This window comes from Carassius carassius, chromosome 14 (genome assembly GCF_963082965.1).
Source record: "Carassius carassius chromosome 14, fCarCar2.1, whole genome shotgun sequence".
Classification (NCBI taxonomy): domain Eukaryota; kingdom Metazoa; phylum Chordata; class Actinopteri; order Cypriniformes; family Cyprinidae; genus Carassius; species Carassius carassius.
The window spans coordinates 15095663-15117594 of NC_081768.1; the positions used below are offsets into that span (position 1 = coordinate 15095663).

Sequence of the window (21932 nt, forward strand, 5' to 3'; positions counted from 1 at the left end):
CATTGATGGTTGAAAACCCAGTAGCTGTGACAACTGCCCACAAACTGTTCAATACGCGTTTATGCGACAGTGAGTACATAAACATTTGGAACTTGGATTTACAGTGAGTCAAGTGTCTACACGTAAAGGTCAGCAATGTTTCTCACATGTTCTTTGGTGTTTGACATTTGATTAAATGAAATTGCAGTAGGCATGATTAGCGGTTGTCTTAATGAGGCACATTCATGTTTTATTGATCATGAGATGCTGTCGATTATTCTAGTTTTTGTTTACGACGTCTCGTCTATGATCTTTACACAACCACTCTAGTGCGTCTCTCTCCCGAAATGTTTCTATATACAAACCCTGATTACCTTGGCAACAAGAGAAGGTGCTTGATCAAGCACGAGGTCCACATAACTGGCCCCAATAAATACTTTGTAGCACTTAATTTAGTTCCATGCCGTGGGCCATTAGCTCCTACAGTCCGTCACTCAGCAACTGTGCGGCTGATGGAGACAAAAGGCACAGCAGTGTCAATTTAATTAAATCCAGCCTGGCTGGGTGTGGCTGTTCATCAGCCACATGTAGTACATTTCTGACAGGACCAGAAATTACTATTTATGCCCTTTTACACAAAATTTTATTTTAAGTTATATGTGTTCCTGAGTTTATTCTGTTATTAAGATAAATTAGTGGACTGCCAGTGCTTAAAAACACAATGCAAATCTTGGGAACCCTAGTATTAAATAAAAGTAAATAGACAATAATTGTCATTGTTTAAAATGTATTTATTCATAGACATTTTATTGAATTGCAAGATAATTTACACTCTTTGACCACAGAGGCATTTTGAGGGTCATTATATTAAGAAACATTATGCTTCACTCATTCTTTTTAAAATTAAAAATAATAAAATCCAATGTAATACAATGATCCGTAGAATTAGCAGACCTACAATATTAAAAAGTACATAACATTACACTGGGACTTCTGGGTAAAGAAAATCAGTTGCAAAGATAAAGTAAACATTTAACCAGAATCAGCATATTTGTGTAAAGAGATTATTTGCTCACTTCAGAAAGGTGATCACACACACAACAAAAATATTATTCTGATAAACAGATTTAGTGTAATAACGCTAAGGATTTATTGTTTAAGATAACTGATAACCCTCATGACCTTAAAATAATAATCCTCATAACCATAAAAATGCTGCAGCAACTCATTTAAACTCTGCAAGAAAGTACCCCGCAAAAAAATTACAAAAGCTAAAGACTTCCCTTGTAAAAAAAAAAAGTAATCTGTTTAAAATACATTTATTTCAAACTAAGTATTAGTTCAAATCTATTAACATATTTACTGACATATGGCTGGAGACTTACTGATATAAAATGTATAATTCAACTTTATTTGGAGTACCACTCGTGCACAATGCACATTTTTTAATGTTAAGTAAAAATGTTATTTACTGTCATCAATGAGGATTTTATGTTTTTATGAAAAATATTGTTTTTTAATGCAAGATATTTCAAGTGTACCTGAAGTCATAGTTCCGCTTTAACACAATCAAATATAATTAAGAATGTCTTTAGTTTGACTTCAGCACTACTTCCGTAGTGTAACAACTCATTTTATATAAAGTATAAAATGAGTTGTTACAATTTAGCAGACATTAAGTATACCAGTTCAGAATACTAAATATATAATTGCAGGGTATTTTTTTAATTATGCTTTAATACCTTTCAACTTAAAAGTCATATCCCATAAACTTGACTAGTTCAGTGTGATGTTTTGCAGCATGTTTCTTTACATGTGCCCTGAATATTTGGGATGGAAATTATCTCTAAACAAATAATCCATTGTTTAAAATGGATTTGTTCAACAAAAAAAAAAAAAAAAAAGACATGACAGACATTCAGTTGATTTACACAGTATCCTCTCAGGTTCCTCTTAGTTGCACTTATGTTTTCTTTCTATACTATTTCCTGTGGTTTGAACAGCATAAGTCTGCTTCATAAAGTTACCAAATACCAAATAAGCAAACGTGTTCTCTTTAGTCATTGTTTATGAGGGTGCATATATTGTCACAAAACAAATCTTCATTCATCTAGAACAACAAATAGACATCATAACACAGTCCACAAGATGGAGATAATACTATAATTTGTATTCATCAACCATGCAGGTTTAATCGTTCTCTGTTTTAATCACTTGAGTATTATGGCTGTGAAACAAGCATCAAAGCGCAGTATGGGGCCCCACAGGTTTCGGCTGTATTAAAATCACAATCTGTCTAATTACAGGTATGCACAGTCATAGTGGTGAGAAAGGGAGAATGTTTCCTACAAAGATGCCTTGAAGGCTTTGTTTAATACACTGACTGGAATAAATTCCGCATGCGAGGAACTCAGGTGCCACATTTCCTGTGCTGAGAGCCTTTTGAAACAGCCTTCCAGGTGAGAGTGAGACCGTGACTCAAGTTGTCTGCACTCGAGCCATGAGTAAACATCATCTCGCTCTTGATCCTGCAAAAAGCCTAATAATGAGGCCAAGCACTTGGCATTAAGATCACAGAGTGCTCGTCTGCCCTCAGTCTCATGCCGCACAGTCAGACGCTGTTTGCTGCTGCACAGATTTTTGACTCAGTTATGTGGGAGATGAGAGCGTCTGCACGGGTGCTGTTAGTCACCGTGGGACAGCAATCGCTTTACAAAGGGGCTTTCTGAACAAACATGATGCTGTGCGGCCTATCACGCAGCAATTTTTGGAATGTGAATAAACTCCAATTCTGGGTCTCAGAGGCTTTTTAGTGTGATTTATTGGCTGCAGTTGTTTGCCCTGCCACCGAAGCATTAACAATTTTTAGTTATATGCAAAAAATAATCAATAAATCTGTACAGTAAATGCATCACAAAATATATAATTTCCACTTTTAAAATGTTTAACCTGATCATGAACTAGTTTGCGGTTCATCACACTAAGCCTCAGGTTTTGTTCCTGTTTTGTTATTGTTTAGACTAATTAGCAAATTTTACATCCAAGTTTACTTCAAAAACAGAAGTCCATCTTCAACAGCATGTGCTTTAAAAATAGTCACTTTTAGTCACCTCTAACATTAGTTTATTGTTTTCATACACATTATAGGCTACACAGATACGATGGAAATGACTTCAAGAGCTCTTGTGCATCTTGTGGCGGAGCGCCGTGTAACCCCGTGACTCAGGGTTGTGTTTTTATTTGATGCTTGGGAAAAGAGCACCACTTGGGTGGCTGGAGCCCTGGCAGAATCCTGAAGTCTAACTAACCTTTAATCCTTAATCCTCAACCCAAACCTGACCCTACTGCATTTATTCGCGTCTAGTTGTCGGATGTCTGTCTCAAACATCATTAAATCCAAAACGTCATGATTTTCGTGTTGAATAAAAATGCTAAAGGCTTTACGTTAATCTTATTTTTTTATCATGTCACTACTAAATCATTGTTACTTTATTAAATATTCGATACTGATCTTAATGTGTTTCCATAAACTTTAAATACGAAACAGGGATAGTCTGCAATAGTCTAACTCTCGAACTGAGACCAAATGCCGATTCAGTCATCTACACGCGCATCCTTTATTAATCTTTGACAATATACTGTAGGTCAGATAACTGCGAATGATTATCTGTTTTCAATTGGTCTGTACTTTCGACTTTATGTTGACAGGTAAGGAGTGTCTTTATCACGACAGAGATTACATAATATCAGTGTTCGGCATGAATTGCTGATAATAGCCTACCAAATCATCTTAATCGGGTGATCTATGAACGCAGCGTTGCATAGCGTTTATTTTAATGAAGGATTAACTGCCTAAGCATAAGCAAAGCAAAAATAATTAATAACATGCACGTATAATAACACACACACACACACACACACACACACACACACACACACACACACACACATATATATATATATATATATATATATATATATATATATATATATATATGCACACTAAAAAAACAATACATCAGAATTCCTTGCACAAAGTTCAGCCCTAAAGTCAGTTTATTGCTGAACTTTGATCTTTACAGGTAAGACAGTTATCATCAGCTCCATGTAAAACACCATTCATATTTCGTCGTGATTGTCACTGTATGAGGAACCACAATGATCAGGTGAGTTTTGATGAGCTTCACTGTTACATATGGATATATATATATATATATATATATATATATATGGATATATATATATATATATATATGGATATATATATATATATATATATATGGATATATATATATATATATATGGAGATATATATATATATATATGGAGATATATATATATATATATATATATATATATATATATATATATATATATATATATATATATATATATATATATATATGTGTATATATATATATATATATGTATATATATATATATTATATATATATATTTTTTTTTCCCTCTAAGCTAAAAGCACGAGCTTCAACACCCAATGTTTTGTTTCCCACATTAAAGGTTTTCTGTTGTAGTCTGCCTATCAGTGCTGCTGTTCAGCACTTCAGCCAAGCCATACAGGCCCAGGGTATGTTTTACTTTTAATATGGACACTCTTCATTTACAGCTAAATATTTTGACTGTCTTAAGTTACAAAAGAAAAAAATAAACAATGGCTATAATCGCTTTTAATTACAACTGTTTTTACAAGGGTTGCCCAGACCCTTCTTGCCATTTTGAACACGATGAAAAGGATGTAAAGAATTTAACATTAATTTTAATTAACTTTCTAATATATAAATCTATGATTTCTGAGTAGGCTGTACCCCTTCATCTTTTAATTAAATTATTAAAAAACATTTTTTTTAATAATCTATATGCTAATGTTTGACTTGTTACTTTTACATATAAAAATATTATACATTTAAAATGTTACTATTACATTTGTCCTGCAGGAAAAAGTGTTGGGCAAAGCAGTTCAGGACACTATAGAGTAAGTCTTGCCTTCTGCACACTTTGAAGGATCTAAATAGGTCTGTATATAATAAATCTGTAAGAATATTTACAAATCATTGAAATGAGATATTATCCATTGTAGTTTTGATCACCCCAGTGGGAAGATGATCCTGGGAATGAAGGAGGTGGAGCCACCACAGGACATGGACATTACAGATTCTGACATCGATCCCAACATGTTGATCTGGAAAGCCGTAAAAGAAGAAATACAGCAGAAATATGACAGACCTGAAGAGGATAAAGATGCTCTCTACCACTCCTTTGACATAAAACATCCAGCTGATGGAAAACAGCCTGAAAACTATTTCCAGCCACTGGGACACAATCAGGTACGGATGCATAACAAACCAGAAGAAGATAGGGATGATCTATACCATGGCATGTTTGATGTAGCTGAAGAGCCAATGAGAAAAGAGAAGGATGTAATTGGAGGTGATGTCAGGCCAATCTACTCAAGCCCAGAAGAGGACAAAGATGACCTGTACCACGCAGATGTTAAAGGACATCAGTCTGACCAGCAGGCTCTGCCTATGAACATATTCCCCATTCGCCCAAAAAGGGTGCACACAGAGCCAGAGGTAGACCTAGATGCCCTTTATCATAAGCAATGATAAGTCATGTCATGTCTAAAGGATTGTAATACTGAATGTTTATTCATTATAGTTTTACTTAAATGCTCTCTTAAATTAAATGTTTTAACATGATTATTTTTAATATAGCTAATATTGAACATAAGAATAAAACAGTTTGACTGTTTAACATGTCTCAAACTCATCAATACTGAGAAGACTGTGACCATAATTAATAAGACGTATTGATCACTTTTTTCAATGAAGTGGTTTGAAATAACTGAGTAAATGAAATACATTTTAATAAAATTATTTAAAAGTAGAAAAAGTATTTAATAAGGCAAGGTATAAGAAAAATGAACATTTCACATTTCCACAGTCCTAACAAGAGATCATTAACAGAGCTCAATTAAGCAGCTGTTTATTCACAGAACAATGCGCAACAAAATGAAAAGTGCAGGTGTGGGCTGAGCTTCATATGCTGGACATGAAAAGCTCAATTTGACCAGTAATATTTAAAGTTTAAGATTAAATCTATAAAGGTTAAACAGAGCTGACTTTCATTTCACAAAACTTTCAGTGAAAAGAAGAAAAGAAAAATTTATTTTTCAAATTGTATTTTATTTTTATGATTTTCTCTAATCTATTTATTAAAGAAATTGCCTTACTGCTTATTTTACAACATCACATTACAGAAAACATGAAGAGAAAATTATTTGAACTTTTTGAACAAAAACAAAATCTAAAATGATGGCATTAAATTAATAACATACTTATATATATATATATATATATATATATATATATATATATATATTCAGCACTGTTCACCAGGCGGAATGACACCTTTCTTGATTGTGATATTTCCATACAGTGCAGTCTCCCTGTCAGACAGATACAAATCATCCATAATTATTATTGTTCTTAAATATAAATATACAATCATTTAATAGTTAAACAGACCCATCATAGATCATAAATAGAAATGCTCACCCAGTTGCCACTACAGCAAATGACTTCTTGGCACGCTCATAAAATGCAGACCGTTCAACAAATCATAGTCACCCTAAAAGAAAAACAGCATACTAAATTTTAAGACTGTTTGCTAATGTATAATACATATATATATATATATAGCTATGAAATTTGAAGTAAAATATTATATCATTGAGATATTATTTTATGTGCTGTACAAATGATTTCTATTCCCTTTGAAAACCTAGTCAAATATAATTTAAGCAGTAATGAATAGACCTCATCATATGAGTTATAAACCTTTATGTATATAATAGCTTACATCTGATTCTGCTTGTTTCAGGAGGTCAGAGTACTGGTCCCATACCGGCACTTTCAGACCCTTAAATTTGTCACTGTGCACAAGGTCCATGACAGCTGCCTAACAAATCAGACCTTATTTAGTGTCAGACACAATCTACAATTATGATAAGTTACATACATTAAGAAATGGAGGTGAAATTTCAGGTTTAGCCATTAAAAAATAAAAGATGCCAGATAATGGTATAAATATTATTATAGCCTACCCACCGAATCATCATAGGTATCAAGAGGAAAAAGCTTTAGAATTGCCTTCAGAAGTTCTGGTATACCTACACCTTAAAAAGTAAAACCATATACTTGATTAAACAACTAAATGCACAGCAATCAGTGACAAAAATGTCAGTTGCATATTGAGAATTATTTTGGGCCAAGTAGATCTGGAACTACAATAACTTAGGCTACAAATGATCAGTTATCATTTCTTCTGTAGAACGATAAAAATCAACATGAGATTTATTTTAAACAGTGTAAGAAATGTACAACATATTTATTTTATTTTTTTCTTTTAATTACGAACATGCATGCAATTATTTTAACAGTTTTATTTTAGAAACAATACCTGCTTTATTTAGTAATAGTCTAGACGCTTGTAGGACACATACCGTCCGCTCTTATCTCCACTGGACCACATTTACAAATAGATGATGTTGGAAAATTTGCGTCTGCAAGAACTAGAAAAAAAACATTGACACATGACAATCCATACATAAGATTTCTTATTACTGTATTTCACTGATGTCTCGTCTGTGCTCACGAGACAAACCAGATCCACTCAAAGCTACAGACGGACAGAAAATCAACGCTTTACAACATCCGCGGGAATCGAATTTGCGGATATGTGCTTTGGCTTAGACATAATAAAAATGTGACATTTTTATGAGAGACAGCCAACAAATTTTTTAAGTGACATTTTGATGATCGAAATGAAAGCGCAAGTTGCGGGGTTCTGAGTAGCCCTCGGACTTCCCGCTTTACTGCACGAACTAGGATTTATCCGTGGCGTTTTTACATCGTATATAACCTTGTATAAACCAATGACAGGATATATTTATCCTAACAGGTATATCGTCTTATATTCATCCAGATATCAGATGCGCGACACATGAACGCCAGGCTTCAGAAGGCTGGCGTGACGTTCGTAAAAAGAAACACTGTGGTCTGATCTCATTAATGACTTACCTAGTTCATCTCCATGACCCATTTGCGCCAAAGCATACAATAATTCAGGCGTAATTATGGACGGGATTCCTTTTAGTATAACCAGTTCGAAACAAGTGACAGAACACGAGAGTTTGTGGAGAATCATGTGACCTTTTAATGTATTTCAATTGGTAGAGCTACAGTACGTCTCTAACGCAACCTGCGTTTCGAATAGCTTACGTAATTTGCGTACCTCTGGGTACACATGACAGCAGCCTAGTTTTAACTATTTATTTCATATTTAAGCACGACTGGGTATGCATATGTCTAATGTTACTTTCCGTTTCAGAATGAGAAGGCATATTTATGTTCAGCATTGTCTTTACATAAATTTACTTAGTGTTATTTGAGTTTAATTTAATTTTTAATTTTGAGTCATAACCTCTTACATTTTCAGAAACCCAGAATGCAAATGTATTTCCTAAAAGTCAAGTTATCAGAAAGCAAACAGAAATAGCTTTTGCGTGAGAGGTTAATGACATCCACTCGATATTTTTCTTTATAGTTATTTTTACATTTACATTTAAAACATAGGCCTAGGCTAAATAAATGATTAATTAGCAAACTACTACCCATTTAAAACAAATACCAAATAACATCAGTGGCAGTGCTAGAGCATAATTGTAATATGCGTATAGATCTTAAAATAATGCAGAGCAGATAGCTTATATCAACAGGTGTTTACAAAATCATTATATCACAGCTTGTGACTCGTCTGACGACAAAGCACTGCATTTTAATTTTGTGCACAGTGTGAACCATTAGGCTAACTTGATATAAAACTAAAGGTAGTCTGAAGTGTTGAGGAAAAATCCTTGTATTCAAGTCCATCATTTGCGGAGTGACTGAAACACTTTAAACTGATTTTCAAAGATCCGCGCGCGTGAAATTGTACATTATTGCTCCTGACTACACGTTCAACAATGGTGTTAAATTCCTACAAGATCCAATGCTAATAAATATAATGTTCTATGTCTAAACAAACTGTTACGTCATTAAGAAAAATGTGAGAAATTCCCCCTTATCTAGTTGGACATTTATTTGGGAAAAAAAGAAATTAGAAAGCTAATTGAAGTTAAACTCGCGTCTAAATGAAGAACGACACTTAGACGTGCAGCTGCTACTGATGAAGAGGAACTGCTGGTGATGTGGTTGTAATTCAGGGAAATTTGCTCCAAAAGAGGTGTGTGGAGGCTTTGCAGCTGCGAAATGTAGAGTGAAAGTGGAAAGATGGAAGACTGATGGAAGAAAAGACATTCGGAGGAGCCAAGACTGTCTGATCAGTTCAAAGCGCTTTTCTTTTACCGAGGAACCATGCTGCTCCCGCTTTGGTTCTGCTTTTTTTAAATGAGTTTATCACGCTATGAGGAGCTGCCTCTGCCAAAATGTAACGTTTTGCCCCTTTTGTCTGCGCTGAGCGCCTCAATTCGGTCTACATTTATTATTTTGACCTTTCGTTAGCAGGGGATAGACTTCAAAGTGGACCCTCTCTTTTGCTGTCTTTAAGGAGACCTTTGTGCTGCTGCGGTGTGTGAGAGAACGTTTTTTTTCCTCCTCTTTAAAAGTTTTGTTCCAGGGGCTGAGAAGAAAGCTGGAGTCTGAGGGAATATTGAATGAAAATTAAAATCAATTAGGCTATGGACTTTTGAGGGCTTGGAAAGACGCCGTGCGAAAAAAAGCCGAGATTTTCAAGTGAGAAAATGCTGAGTTGATGTGCAATTGAGATGAATAGCCTCTTCTTTTAATTACATTTTCTGTGGTCCTTCTGGACGCTGTACATGAAATAGTCAGTGTTTAATGAGTAAAGGTGGGTTGTAAGTTATCTGGTGATCTTTAACCTGATCAAAGTTATGACTAAACGACATTGCAGTTATTCATCAATAGCTAGAAAGTTTGAGCGGTTTAGTTAAAAAAGCTGCGATAGATTTCATAACTTGCATTTAAGTTATTGAAAAACGGATACAAATAGCAAGTTATTAAAGTAGAATTTAAAAAATAAATTAAAAAGAGCATATCTATAATCTGAAAATGCTAGTTATTTATAAACCATCGTTTCAATATACAGTGATATGTAGGCCTATTTAAAAAAAATGACCTCGTTTCTAAGAACAAGGCTAGGTTATTTTAAATATTTTTTTCCTATGAATATGTTGATCTTGTCGTGGGTTATAAGCAAACTTCACAAAGCCGCACGAAACCTGCATTGCGCTGTATTTATAAACACTATAGTTCGCAGTGTCTATTGTGCCTATTATGCACTATATCAAATGAAAACACTTAATAATATTACATTACATTTACATAAATTGTCAAACAGGAGATATATCATTAAAAAAAAATACTACTACAGTTACTTTATTAGGAGGCTACCTCAATGAAAAAGTCGCAAGAGTGACTGAAAATACATCCACAGCTCCACCTAGAGGTTATGGAATTGCGACGTCTTTTCCCAATACATTTTAGTCACATATTCGCCATATCAACATACAAATTCAAATCAGAGGGATTTTGCAAAACCTTCAACAGTGTTGTACAGTAATTGCAAACGATTTAGAAAGGTTATGGCAAAGCCATTTTCTCTCTCTTAACTGCTGAAGTGTATGCTAGTACAAAGCATGACCAAGTGTTTAAATTATACACAGTTACTATACTGGGTGCCTCTATTTATGGTGTATCAGCAAAGAAGGTTTTAAGGTAATAATACCAGACAATCAACAATACCCAGGCATTAATTAAAAATTGGTAATGTAGAAACCAAGTTAAATATGAGCTCATTGAACTACATGTAGGTCTGTCAACCCAAAAGTACAGATCCCAGTGTTTTTTTCCTGAACAATTGATAAGAAAATTAAGGCAAAGTATTTTAATAACCACATCTGATCACAAACTAAACACCAGGGTTTAAAAATCACCATATTTTCCACTGGATTTTTAGTTGTCCTGGAATGCAGCCTTTCGCTTCTCAACAAAAGCAGTCATTCCTTCCTTTCTGTCCTCCTGAAAATTAGATCACAGCAAGAATGAAGTCATCTTTTTCTTCAAAAAAAAAAGGAAATGAATAAGTGGGAAAACAGTGACGCACCGTCGCAAAGGTTGCATGGAACAATCTTTTCTCAAGTCGATTGCCCTCAGCTAAAGTCAGTTCAAATGCTGTAATTAAAGATGAAATAAAACTCAGTTTCTAAATGACTGCACAGGACTATATGTATTTTTAAATCTGATTTGGATGCATGAACCTATTGCAAGTCATTCATGAAATATGAGCAAACAACAACAATAAAAGTATCAACTATCTCTTTAATGAAACTCTTACCTGCATTAACAGCTTCCTTTGCCATGGCTGAGACAAGTTTGGAATTGCCAGCTATTTTCTCTCCACATTTGATCGCTTCTGAAACCAGCTGATCCACAGGAAACACTTTACTTACCAGACCTGGGGAAATAATACATTAGTCCACTTCTTAAACTGAGAGAAGAAAGAAGCTATAGTGCAAAAGAAAGTTTGAAAGACGAACCAGACTGTTTTGCCTCCTGAGCTGAGATTCGGTCTCCTGTGAGAACCAACTCCATTGCAAGGGATTTCCCCACTGCTCTTGTAAGCCTCTGAGTGCCACCAGCACCTGAAGCCAAATAAGTCATGTCATTTCAGCTGCCTTTTTTTTTTATGTAAGTATTCCCATTCATAATTATTCTTCACCAATTATTCAACATAACATAAAAAACTGATGCATTATTGTACCAGGAATGGTCCCGAGCAGGATTTCTGGCTGTCCAAACTGTGCTTTCTCCCCAGCGTAGATTATGTCACACATCATGGCAAACTCACATCCTCCACCAAGCTGGACAGAAAAATATATTTATGTTTATGCTTGAATCACTCAAGGGGGAATCTTTCTGAATGAATTTAAATATTTCACCTACCGCAAACCCATTGACAGCTGCAATAACAGGCTTTTTAACTGTTGATACCCTGTTCCAATGTGCCAAGAAGTTTCCACCATAGCATTCTTGAAAAGTTCGATTCTGCATCTCCTTAATATCAGCTCCAGCTATGAAAGCAAAAGTGTCAATAAAACACAATCAATCCAAAACAGTTCTACATAACACACAACTAATTTGGCAAATGGTTTCACACCTGCGAAGGCTTTTTCACTTCCTGTGATGATAATTGCCCCCACATCACTGTCAGCCTCGAATGCATCAAGGGCTTTGCCCACCTCCACCATAAGCCCATCGCAGAGAGCATTCAGAGCCTTGGGTCTGTTCAGCTGGATGAAACCAACATTGTTCTTTTCACCCTTTTTGTCAACTAGTATGTACTGATACTGGCCACCTGCAATAGAGATGAAGGCGGGGGTCAAACTAACTCACAATGGATCCATGCAATTTTAAATAACTTAAAACAGTATTGATTTAGCATATATATATATCACCTCATAAGATTTCACAAGTTGTCATTGCTTTTAACTGTGGAAATATCTCTAGCATGCGCACTATTGTTGTATGTACATTATTATTTTATTCTTAAATATGTTTCAACTGTAAACAATCGCACACACATGTAACTGCGGCTACTATAATGCTCAATTTTTCCATTATTAAGTTGCAGATACTAGTATAACACATTCAGGAGTCACAGAACTAGCGCAGGCAAATGACGCAAGTTTCCAACCAACGCAAAACTCGAGAGCGACACTGAAAAAGAAGCCATTCATCTCACGGAGACATGATTTCTGTTACCTGAACTGCATTGCCTTGTTGCAGCTAATGCAGACGGCAGCAGTTTACTGTGTTTGAGAAGTAACCCTGTGGATCTGCAGAGCAACGACATGGCTGTGGGGTCAACGGTAACACTGCGACGCTAGAGTAGGGTCGCGCTGGTTGGCCGTCAATGGTTACGTCACTGCGTAGTCGGGATGCCAGATACTGTATTAAAAACTCCCCTTCCTTTATTGTTTGACCACTGCTTTCAGTACCAATAATGAAAAGGCATGTGTTTTTATTATTATTATTAATTAGCTTTGAACCAAACACACACGTTACACGTCTTTCAGAGATGTTTAAAGAGTTAATGATTTTATATTTCCTTTTAAATACTTTTATTAGACATAGCCTTAGACATGTGTGCACACTATTCATCCTAAATTGTATGTGATATTAATAATTTCCAATACTATTTAGGGCAGATAGGGTGGACAGTATGCACACTGGGACGCAGGGCTTGTTTTAACACTAGAATTATTTAGAAAAGACAGATGGCAACGGAATGTTTTGCGCGTTTAGCTCCCTCTATTGGTCACTTTCGTGAATGAACTTCTCATTGTAACGAATGCACTGCCTTTTCTGTTTTTGTATTGCCCGTAGAAAACGTATAACATACAAAAGGGCTGACCTAAGGGGAATGTTAATTATGGCTTCAAAACATGTTATACATATTACAGTCAATTAAATAAAATAATTTGTTTCTCCAATGAAAGAAACCAACCAGCAGAGGGCACTTTATTCTTGCAATGTACAGTATTTGCAGAATTTGATACTGTTTGCGGTATTGCGTTTTGTTTGAACTGGTAAACCGCCAAGCGGTTTAAAAAATCAGGTGAAGCTTATGCTAAACATACACAGGACACATTAAATGACTTCAAAGACTGTAAGGACTGATTTATTGGTCTGAAAACCCATTAGAAAGCACCGAAATTCATGGAAGTTACAAAATTCACAAAATCTTGCCTTTAATATCAAAACACACTGCATTCACATATTAGCTTGTTTATGTTTATCCAGATGTCCAATCAGAATTGATCACCACAGGTGTACTTTTAGGTATTTGTAATGCACAATTTTATTCTCATACTTTTTTTCACCCAAATGCTACTCTTTAGTTGTACCATACATATTGAAGTATTTTACAGGGGATTCTGTATGACAACATTTCATACCTTGGCAAATAATGAATTAACTGCTTGTTTTTTATTAGTTTATATAGCAGCACCTGCTTCAATCGCACATTAAGTGCATTACCAAATAAAATTTAAAAAAAAAGATAACTTTGAAAAGTGCAACTCAAAATGAAATCTGTTAGTGTAAATCATTAGTAAGAATATCATTTTAGATCCCAGACAACAATGCCATATTTCTGGCACATTTCAGATGAATACCAAGTTTCAAAAAAAGCACACAGAACCAAAGCAGGTTTTAATTCATGAAAATGATTGTGCAACTACATCCAACATCACAAACTAACTCTAAGCAATGGGCCACTTTAGTAATGCATAAACACATCTGAAATATTATCTTTAAATAAAATAACTGACATATTAAGCTCTAAAAGCAAAGCTCTGAAAATCCAAAAGAGGAAAAATCAACTAAAATGTTGACGAACTGGAAAACAGTGGAAACTCGGACTAAATATCACATACACCACCATACAAACACTCTCTTTAATGTCAAGACATTATTGCAGTAGCAAAAAAAAAAAAAATAATAATATATATATATATATATATATATATATATATATATATATATATATATATATAATATATATAAATGAAGCATACAGAGGCCCTGTTTAGTTTATCTACATCCAAAGTTCGAAGGCTTCAGAACAATGGTTTACAACTAGGACATTCATTTTCTACCCTCATATATGTGAACCAGTTTGAAAGATTGTAACTTCTGAGATACAAGACAAGAAAGAGCAATAAAGATGGAAGCATTAGAACTGGTATCAGTAATTGAGAATATTAGCAGGATCATAGGGAGAAATGCATATTTGTTAAAACTTCAATGAAATGTAAGTCACTTTGGATAACAGCGTCTGCCAAATACATTCACAAAATCTATTAGCATACTAAGGTTTCTTAAAGCACAGTCAACACTATTGGCATTCACTCCTTGTGTGTTCATTCTCACCGGTAATTTTTGTAAATACATATTCTCCCTCCCCTTGTTTCAGTTATCCAGGTGTATTTTCACAGACACTCATTGTTCAGAGACAAAATAAAGAATAGTCACCGTTTAAATGTTAAAACATCACCACACAGAAGGAAGCTCACAACTCACAACAGATTTAGCAGTTAAATAGCAATACTGTTCAGTGGATCATATTGGTCTAGATGACCAGGTTTCATTTGCTAAGCATGTCATATCAAAGTGTGTTTGCCACAACATGTCAGATGGGTGTGTGGTCGAGGACCATTTTGCTTGTGCTGCCGTACCGATTCTCAGTCTCGCTTAAACCATCTCTGCACGAGTTTTGAGGCACAAACAACTGCAGAGAAAATCAGACAAGTGCAAAAATGACCTACTTCACATTAAATGTACAATACTTCATTTAGCTGTAGCTTTCGGTCAGGAGTACCTTCTCAACAGATTAAGGATCTTTAATATTGCACTCAATAAATATTCTGATTTCAATGTTGACCAGACGCTGATGTGGGCAAATGTCTTTGGCTGGTGTTAAGTACTCTCTGGCATATAATAGAATTATTTCATCACATGAAATTTAGTCACATAGATGGATCAGTAAAGAAGACAAAACATTAGTCCTTCAACTTCATCCGTCACTGCCTCCGTTTCCATGTGTTCCAGGACACAGACTGACTAGAAGTATAGTTTTAGAAAATATTACAATAGTAACCATAATACTGATAAGGAGCATTGCTGACTCTATAATTAATACCACTTAGTTTTCACAATAAAGTTAGTTAGTTTTTAATAAAATTAAGCATCAAATCTTGAGCATCAAATTAGCATATTAGAATTATTTCTGAAGGATCATGACACTGAAGACTGGAGTGAAAACATCATAGGAATAAACTACATTTTAAAATAAAATGGTTATTTCAAATTAAAAAATTTTTTAAAAAAATAAAAAAGTTTTTACTGCAGTTACCATCAACTAAATGCAGTCTTGATGAGAGATGCCTTTCGAAAACATTCCTTTCAAAAATTCTAACCGACCCTAAACTTTTGAATGGTAGTGAACATGTGTATGATTAATGCAAATCAAGAAGTATTTTTTGGATAGGATATCCAATCCTACAAGAGCAGAAGAGTGGACAGCATTGTGGGAGTAGGGGGCAGAGGATCAGAGCAAAATCACTGCTGAATACAGAAACATGTTGACCACTGACTATGTGTTTATATATTAAGAGGAGTGACATAAGGAGTATGAAGGAGGAGGAGAGATTAATAGATTTTTTTTTTTTAAAGATGCTCACTTTACACCCACAGCGAAGCTATTACGAAGCCTATCAGTGGATGACAGTACATTCAAGAAACAATTCAGCCCTGTTATACCTGCTCCTTTTACGAGGTGCTAATAATAAAGCGTAAACAGATATAAGCGGAGTTCTATTTTGCAAAATTACTGCACTGAAGTCATTCCGGATTTAACATTACACTGTTGTAATTAAATACTGTGCTGGCTTGGAAGAAAATTACTGGATGATCAAATTTCCAAAAATTAAAAACTTCCGCTACCTCAAAATTAAATAACCCTTATGGTTACATTCTAAATCAACACATTTTTTATTTCCCAAAATGTGTAGTTGCAAAGAACAGAGACAGGAAAGGTATTCTATTTAAACGTCTACCATACAACTCCGCTACACGATAAAATAACATCTTCCTTCCAAAATATTTTAATTATTCAGATTAAATAACACAAATCAAACCCAGGTGGAACAGCAAAATGTGGAATCTGAGCTCCTATATTCTAGCAGCCAAAGCATTTCAGAGTAACTCATAATTTAAAGCAAATTTCTCATCAGAGTGAAGAAGTAAAATCAACTTTATCTGATTTCCTGAGTTTTGGATCATTTTGAACCTACCCTGCTTGAGTGCAAGCACAAGCACACTGGCAGTGTCTATGAAGAGCAGCTAAATCCCAGTGGCATATTGTATGTTACTGCCACAGAGTGCATATCAATGTGTGCGATCCCTGAAAAAGTATTGAAACTAAACAAATAGGCTAAGCTACAATGTGAAACAAAGATACTGGAAAACACACATCTGATATTGCAACCATTCATCAAACCTGTTATGATACAATACTCAGAAATCATTACAATGTGAGGATAGAGGGCAAAAGAGAAGTATAAATGCAGATGTTGTTGATGTCTTTGTGTGAGCTGCGGCAAACGCACAGGTGCAGATGGTCACCTGTGAGAAGTCCTTTCTGGCGCGTGCTCAGGTGTGCTTGGTTAGCCCAGCTTGGTGATCTGAAGACTCCCAACTATCCGGATCATATTAATGGCTGGCAAAGACTTTACTTTGTGATAAAAGTCAAACAGCTGGTGTCCATCCACAAAGATCCTAAAACGCTGGTGCTCACAATGGATCTCAATCTGTATAAATGGGGAAAGGACAGGAGAGAAAGAGCGAAATCAGATCAAATCAAAAGAATCCTTTGTCAGTCATTGAGACACATTGTGGACAGTGTGCTGAAAGGAAGCACTTGTCTTACTCTGCATGGCTGCTTATCTCAGCTCAACAGTGACCCATTTTTTGGTTCTCACCTTCAGCCCAGATTACAAACAATAAGCACTCATTATCTTCAAGCATCTCTAACCACTTTGGTCGTACAACTCTCCGCCATGTGGAATAATTTAGTAACTGGCTGTTATAAAGGAATAAACAGTCATGCAAAAGCAGTCATCATTTCTGGATTTATGTACAGCAGTCAACATTTGAAGTGGATCAAAACCATTCATCAAATTTGTCCTAAAACTAAAATGCATTGTTGTCCTAGGACAACTTTGATGAACTTTTTTGATCCACTTCAAATTCTGACTACTGTATATATATCTATCACCTTATGTGGATATTTCCTTCTGTCTGAAAAGATACCTGCATACACAACAGCGGTAATGAAGCAACTACCATTAGTTTTGCACACTACTTTGGACTCATGCTTCATGCAGATTAGAGAGCATGTAGATGTCAGCGTTTCAGCTCATTACCCTAAAAGGCTGGTCCGGGATGAAGGGGAAGTAAGATATGGGTGCCTCTTCCTCACTCCATTTCCCAGAAACCCGTGCATTCCTCAGAAACTGCCTTTCAGTGAATCTTGCGCTGAGTTTAAGGGCCACATCAGTGAGCTCTTCATCATCGTTCTTCTCCTCACTGTGGCCACAGGTCAAACTGATGTCAAAGCTGTGCAGAAAACAAACTTTAAGCATGTAAACAGCCAATTTCTGGTGCAGTGCACTGCCTAAAGTTCTTGGTCTTCTTTTTTTTTTCAAGATTTATTCATTTCTACTAATAGGTTTCGTATGTTATGTCATCATAACCATATTACTAAACATAAAAATATGACAAGTGTTGCATGAAGCATTACAAACTGTGTGCCAATATACCAAACATTACAGAGCAATAGCATGCATCTACTTTATATAGTAATTTAGGCCTGCATTGAAATCCATTCTCACACTGAGTGAGCATCACAGTGCATTCCTAATGGATCAGCAGTCTGTTTAGAAAGGCTGAATTCCTGAGCTGAAATGACACATTAGTACCACTTAACCATTGACATATCAGGACTGTAATGTGCATGCTTAATTCAAATGCTGCATAATCACAATTTAAAGACCAAGCCAACAATTTAACAAACTGCTCCATCCCCTTAGGCCAGGAACCAGTACTATACTCAAAAAAAAAAAAAATACAAATGACCAGCACATTAATTAATTATTCTCAGAGAACAATACTGGCAAAACTCATATCCTTAACACAATGCAAGTCACTTTGGATAAGAATGTCTCCTAAATGCATAAATATTAATGGCGACAAAAAGCCTTTGGAACTAGATTTAAAGAAACATTAAGCAACTACACTACTATTTAAAAGTCTGAGGTTAGAAAAAATATTTAAATAAATTAAATTATTATTCAGCCAAGATTAATTACATTAATCAAGTGATAGTAAAGCAGCTGTTTTGAACTTTCCATTCAAAAAAATTATGAAAGCAAATAAATTAAGCAGCACAACTGCTTTCAAAAGAAGTTATTTCTGAAGTATCACGTGACACTGAAGACTGGAGTAATGGCTTTCGAAATTCAGCTTTTCCAACACACAAATAAATTGCACTTTAAAATAAATTCAAATAATAATAAAAAGAAGTTATTTTAAATTGAAGATTTTCTACAACATTTTAGTGTATTTAGCTCAAACATATTCAGAATTGGTGAGCATGAAAGACCTTACTTAACCCACATTTTTTTAACCATAGTGTAATATCACAAATTAGTGTTAAGTCTTTTCAGCCTTGCCCATTCTTAGACTCTCATATGTAACATGCCTGCTGGTGCTTCACTTCCTTACAATAACCAAATACTTTTTTAATAATAAATAAATATTTCACCCTACTCCAGCTCTGTGGAGAGATCCCTTCTACTAATCTATATTTATAATATAAGGAAAGCAGTGACAGAACTGCAACAACGTGAATGGTGACTGAGAATTATAGTAAAAATACCCCTAAAGTGTTCCCAGGTGTATGTATCTATACACATATATTTATAATATGTATATATACAGTATACCCTGCCTATCAGAGGAGAAACTCATACTGGCTGGAACAACATACGGTAATTGTGAACTAGCAGTGAATCAAAAGATTTACCACTGATTATTTGGATCAACATACTAAAATGTTACGTTTCCAAGACACACCCAATGCTCACAGTTTTTATATTTGTTTCCTTAACAGCTAATGCGAACACCCATCATCACTAAGCAGTGCACACCCATGCAGTGTGTCTCAAGCAGATCAACACCCCAGTGCAATCTGAAACAAGAGGCTCGGTTTCTCAAAACTTAGTGCTGCCTATCTAGACAACATATAAGGTGATTGTTAAACCGCTAGAATGTGTACATTCTTAAATGTATGCAATTTTGATATGAAAACATACCTGTCTGGCTCTGGATCAATGATGCCCATTATAATAATTTTCTTCCCAGGCCTCATCCCACCTCTGATCCGTCCACTAAAAGGAACTGTCTAGTATATCAGAGGGGGAACAAAAAGCATCAATGTATCAGAGACTATATCATAAGAGAAAACAACGATACTTTTAAACATACTCTACCAGAATACGAGAGATGTCTTCTTTATCAGGAGAGATAAGCCCAGCATCTACGAACGAGTTATTAAGGTGAAGATCATCTTCGGTATTCTTCAGATGAGAAAGAGGAGATTTACAAGTTTAAGAAAGCCCTTAAATGTGAGAAATGGAATAAAGCACGAGCGCTGTATGCAGATGCACATGCAAATATTAACAATAAAACGGCTTCTACATCTGCACTTCGACAAAATAAAAAACAGAATGTGCACTAAAAACATAAGAGAGAACAGAAGGTTTTAAGTATTATTTGTCTATTACGGTCTTCCAAGTCTGCATTTCAACAAAATCATTATGATTTTTTTTTTTCAAATCTGTGAGATGAACGAGTCATTTCTTTGCATGTGATGCATACTGATTTCCACTGTGCTTCTTACTAAATAAATCTATTTTATTAACAATAATGGCTGACTGATGAAAATCTGAAGCATTTAAGATTTCAAACGTTATTTGTGACTTACTATCGCGTCCTTTTCCATGCTCGCCACCGCCATCTTGAACAAAATACCATAGGATGCTTATCAAAGGCGGTCCAGCCCAGGAATCTGTCAGTGTCGTGGCAGACCGGACAGGGAGCTGCAAGGTGCCTAAGTTCAAGAAGAACGCGGTAAAACAAACAGAAATCCTCGAAACGAATTAAGAAATAACTCTATTGTGTTGCTACGCGTGAAAGAAATATGCTGACGCGGATTATCGTACGGGTGGAGGTTAATCCCAGCCTCTATATGAACCTAATCTGCTCAAATCTCATTGGATCGGAACATAATTACCAACAGAATAATACGTGGCTACAGTTAAACACTTTTTAGTTTTAAAACATGGGGGTTTTCTTTCTTGAACGATCTATGAATATTTATTTTTTTGTGTTCTTTGTAATGACTCATATTTTGTTAATATTGCTTGAATATTTATTGTTAGGTAAATATATTCATTTCTTTGCATTTTTTGTTTGTTGTGTTGGATTTCGTTGTTAAATTCTGAGAGAAAGAATTGACATTGTTTCAGTATGCTTCTGATCTTTAAGATGTGCGCCCTGAGTGAGCGGCGAGAGGGAGACCCCTGGTGGCGGCTGACGCGAATAGCACCTATTGGCAGAAGTGATTATAGTGAAAAGTAAAAAAGTGAACATTTCTTGGAAGATACCATTTACCATTGGTCCATCCAAGATGTAGATGAATTCTTGGAGAAACTTAGCATTCCATAACTTGCTCACCAACAATATTGGCTACTCTGCAGTACATGGGTGCCGTCAGAATCACAATAATCCACAAGGAATACACAACTCTAGTACTTCAGTTAATGTCTTGCGAAGTGGTTAGTGCCTAAAGTCAGAACATGGTTCATTTTGAATGTCCGTCAATGGAGAAACGTGTTTTTCAGAGGCAGGTGGTGTAGTTACAGAATCTACCAGCAGAGGCTATCAACGTCCAACTAAAGCAGACAAACCCTGACCCTTGGTAACTGTGCAGTTAACCAGTCAAATGAGAGCTCAGGTTTTGGTCAAAGAGTGGTTTGTGGTGACTGAACCTAACATAAAATAAGTTGGTGTTCAGTTAAATAACATTTATGAGGATTCCACTTCCCCACATTCATTAATAATAATAATAATAATAACAATTTTATTTTATTTTCAAACCACTTTTCCTATATTCAGGGTCACAGGGTGCTGGATTCTATCCAAGCATTTCAGGCTGTAGACGCAAAG

At 35.3% G+C, this 21932-nt stretch overlaps 3 protein-coding genes and 1 long non-coding RNA gene across 6 annotated transcripts; 1 reads left to right on the forward strand and 3 right to left on the reverse strand.

Annotated features, from left to right (window-relative positions):
* Positions 1–4061: 4061 nt before the first annotated feature.
* Positions 4062–5754, forward strand: si:ch211-217g15.3 (uncharacterized protein LOC368914 homolog). The gene is made up of 4 exons (XM_059565526.1): positions 4062–4145; positions 4501–4567; positions 4935–4972; positions 5078–5754. The coding sequence occupies exons 1-4, from the start codon at positions 4138–4140 to the stop codon at positions 5604–5606; spliced, it is 642 nt and encodes a 213-aa protein (XP_059421509.1). The 5' UTR covers positions 4062–4137; the 3' UTR covers positions 5607–5754.
* Positions 5755–6841: 1087 nt separating this feature from the next.
* LOC132156570 (uncharacterized) lies at positions 6842–8604 on the reverse strand. 2 transcript variants are annotated; one of them, XR_009437467.1, is made up of 4 exons: positions 8082–8604; positions 7462–7573; positions 7110–7177; positions 6842–6960 (listed from the first exon to the last, which is right to left on the reverse strand). It is a non-coding gene; the product is annotated as an uncharacterized LOC132156570 (long non-coding RNA). The 2 variants fall into 2 exon arrangements; XR_009437466.1 differs by having other exon boundaries at positions 7505–7573; positions 8082–8561.
* A 1839-nt stretch (positions 8605–10443) lies between these two features.
* On the reverse strand, positions 10444–12989 carry echs1 (enoyl CoA hydratase, short chain, 1, mitochondrial). Its single transcript, XM_059566292.1, has 8 exons — positions 12843–12989; positions 12238–12435; positions 12024–12151; positions 11842–11941; positions 11618–11722; positions 11416–11535; positions 11185–11252; positions 10444–11099 (listed from the first exon to the last, which is right to left on the reverse strand). Exons 1-8 carry the CDS (start codon positions 12931–12933, stop codon positions 11034–11036), a joined length of 876 nt encoding a protein of 291 aa, XP_059422275.1. The 5' UTR covers positions 12934–12989; the 3' UTR covers positions 10444–11033.
* Positions 12990–14644: 1655 nt separating this feature from the next.
* lgalslb (lectin, galactoside-binding-like b) lies at positions 14645–20960 on the reverse strand. 2 transcript variants are annotated; one of them, XM_059566294.1, is made up of 6 exons: positions 20689–20960; positions 20195–20281; positions 20018–20106; positions 18068–18260; positions 17268–17452; positions 14645–15372 (listed from the first exon to the last, which is right to left on the reverse strand). In XM_059566294.1, the coding sequence occupies exons 1-5, from the start codon at positions 20719–20721 to the stop codon at positions 17309–17311; spliced, it is 546 nt and encodes a 181-aa protein (XP_059422277.1). In that variant the 5' UTR covers positions 20722–20960; the 3' UTR covers positions 14645–15372; positions 17268–17308. The 2 variants fall into 2 exon arrangements, with proteins under 2 accessions (XP_059422277.1, XP_059422276.1); XM_059566293.1 differs by lacking the exon at positions 14645–15372 and having other exon boundaries at positions 16366–17452.
* Positions 20961–21932: the final 972 nt, after the last annotated feature.

Coding starts and splice junctions, on each gene's coding strand:
- si:ch211-217g15.3 (XM_059565526.1), top strand. Junction 4,568..4,934: donor CCAAGCCATACAGGCCCAGG/GTATGTTTTACT, acceptor TTTGTCCTGCAG/GAAAAAGTGTTGGGCAAAGC. Junction 4,973..5,077: donor GCAGTTCAGGACACTATAGA/GTAAGTCTTGCC, acceptor TATCCATTGTAG/TTTTGATCACCCCAGTGGGA.
- echs1 (XM_059566292.1), bottom strand. CDS start 12,933: ATGTCGTTGCTCTGCAGATCCACAGGGTTACTTCTCAAACACAGTAAA. Junction 12,436..12,842: donor AACAAGGCAATGCAGTTCAG/GTAACAGAAATC, acceptor TCTCTATTGCAG/GTGGCCAGTATCAGTACATA. Junction 11,253..11,415: donor AAAGGAAGCTGTTAATGCAG/GTAAGAGTTTCA, acceptor CTTTAATTACAG/CATTTGAACTGACTTTAGCT.
- lgalslb (XM_059566294.1), bottom strand. CDS start 20,721: ATGGCGGTGGCGAGCATGGAAAAGGACGCGATA. Junction 20,107..20,194: donor AAGACATCTCTCGTATTCTG/GTAGAGTATGTT, acceptor CTGATATACTAG/ACAGTTCCTTTTAGTGGACG. Junction 17,453..18,067: donor TCCCGGACCAGCCTTTTAGG/GTAATGAGCTGA, acceptor CCATTTATACAG/ATTGAGATCCATTGTGAGCA.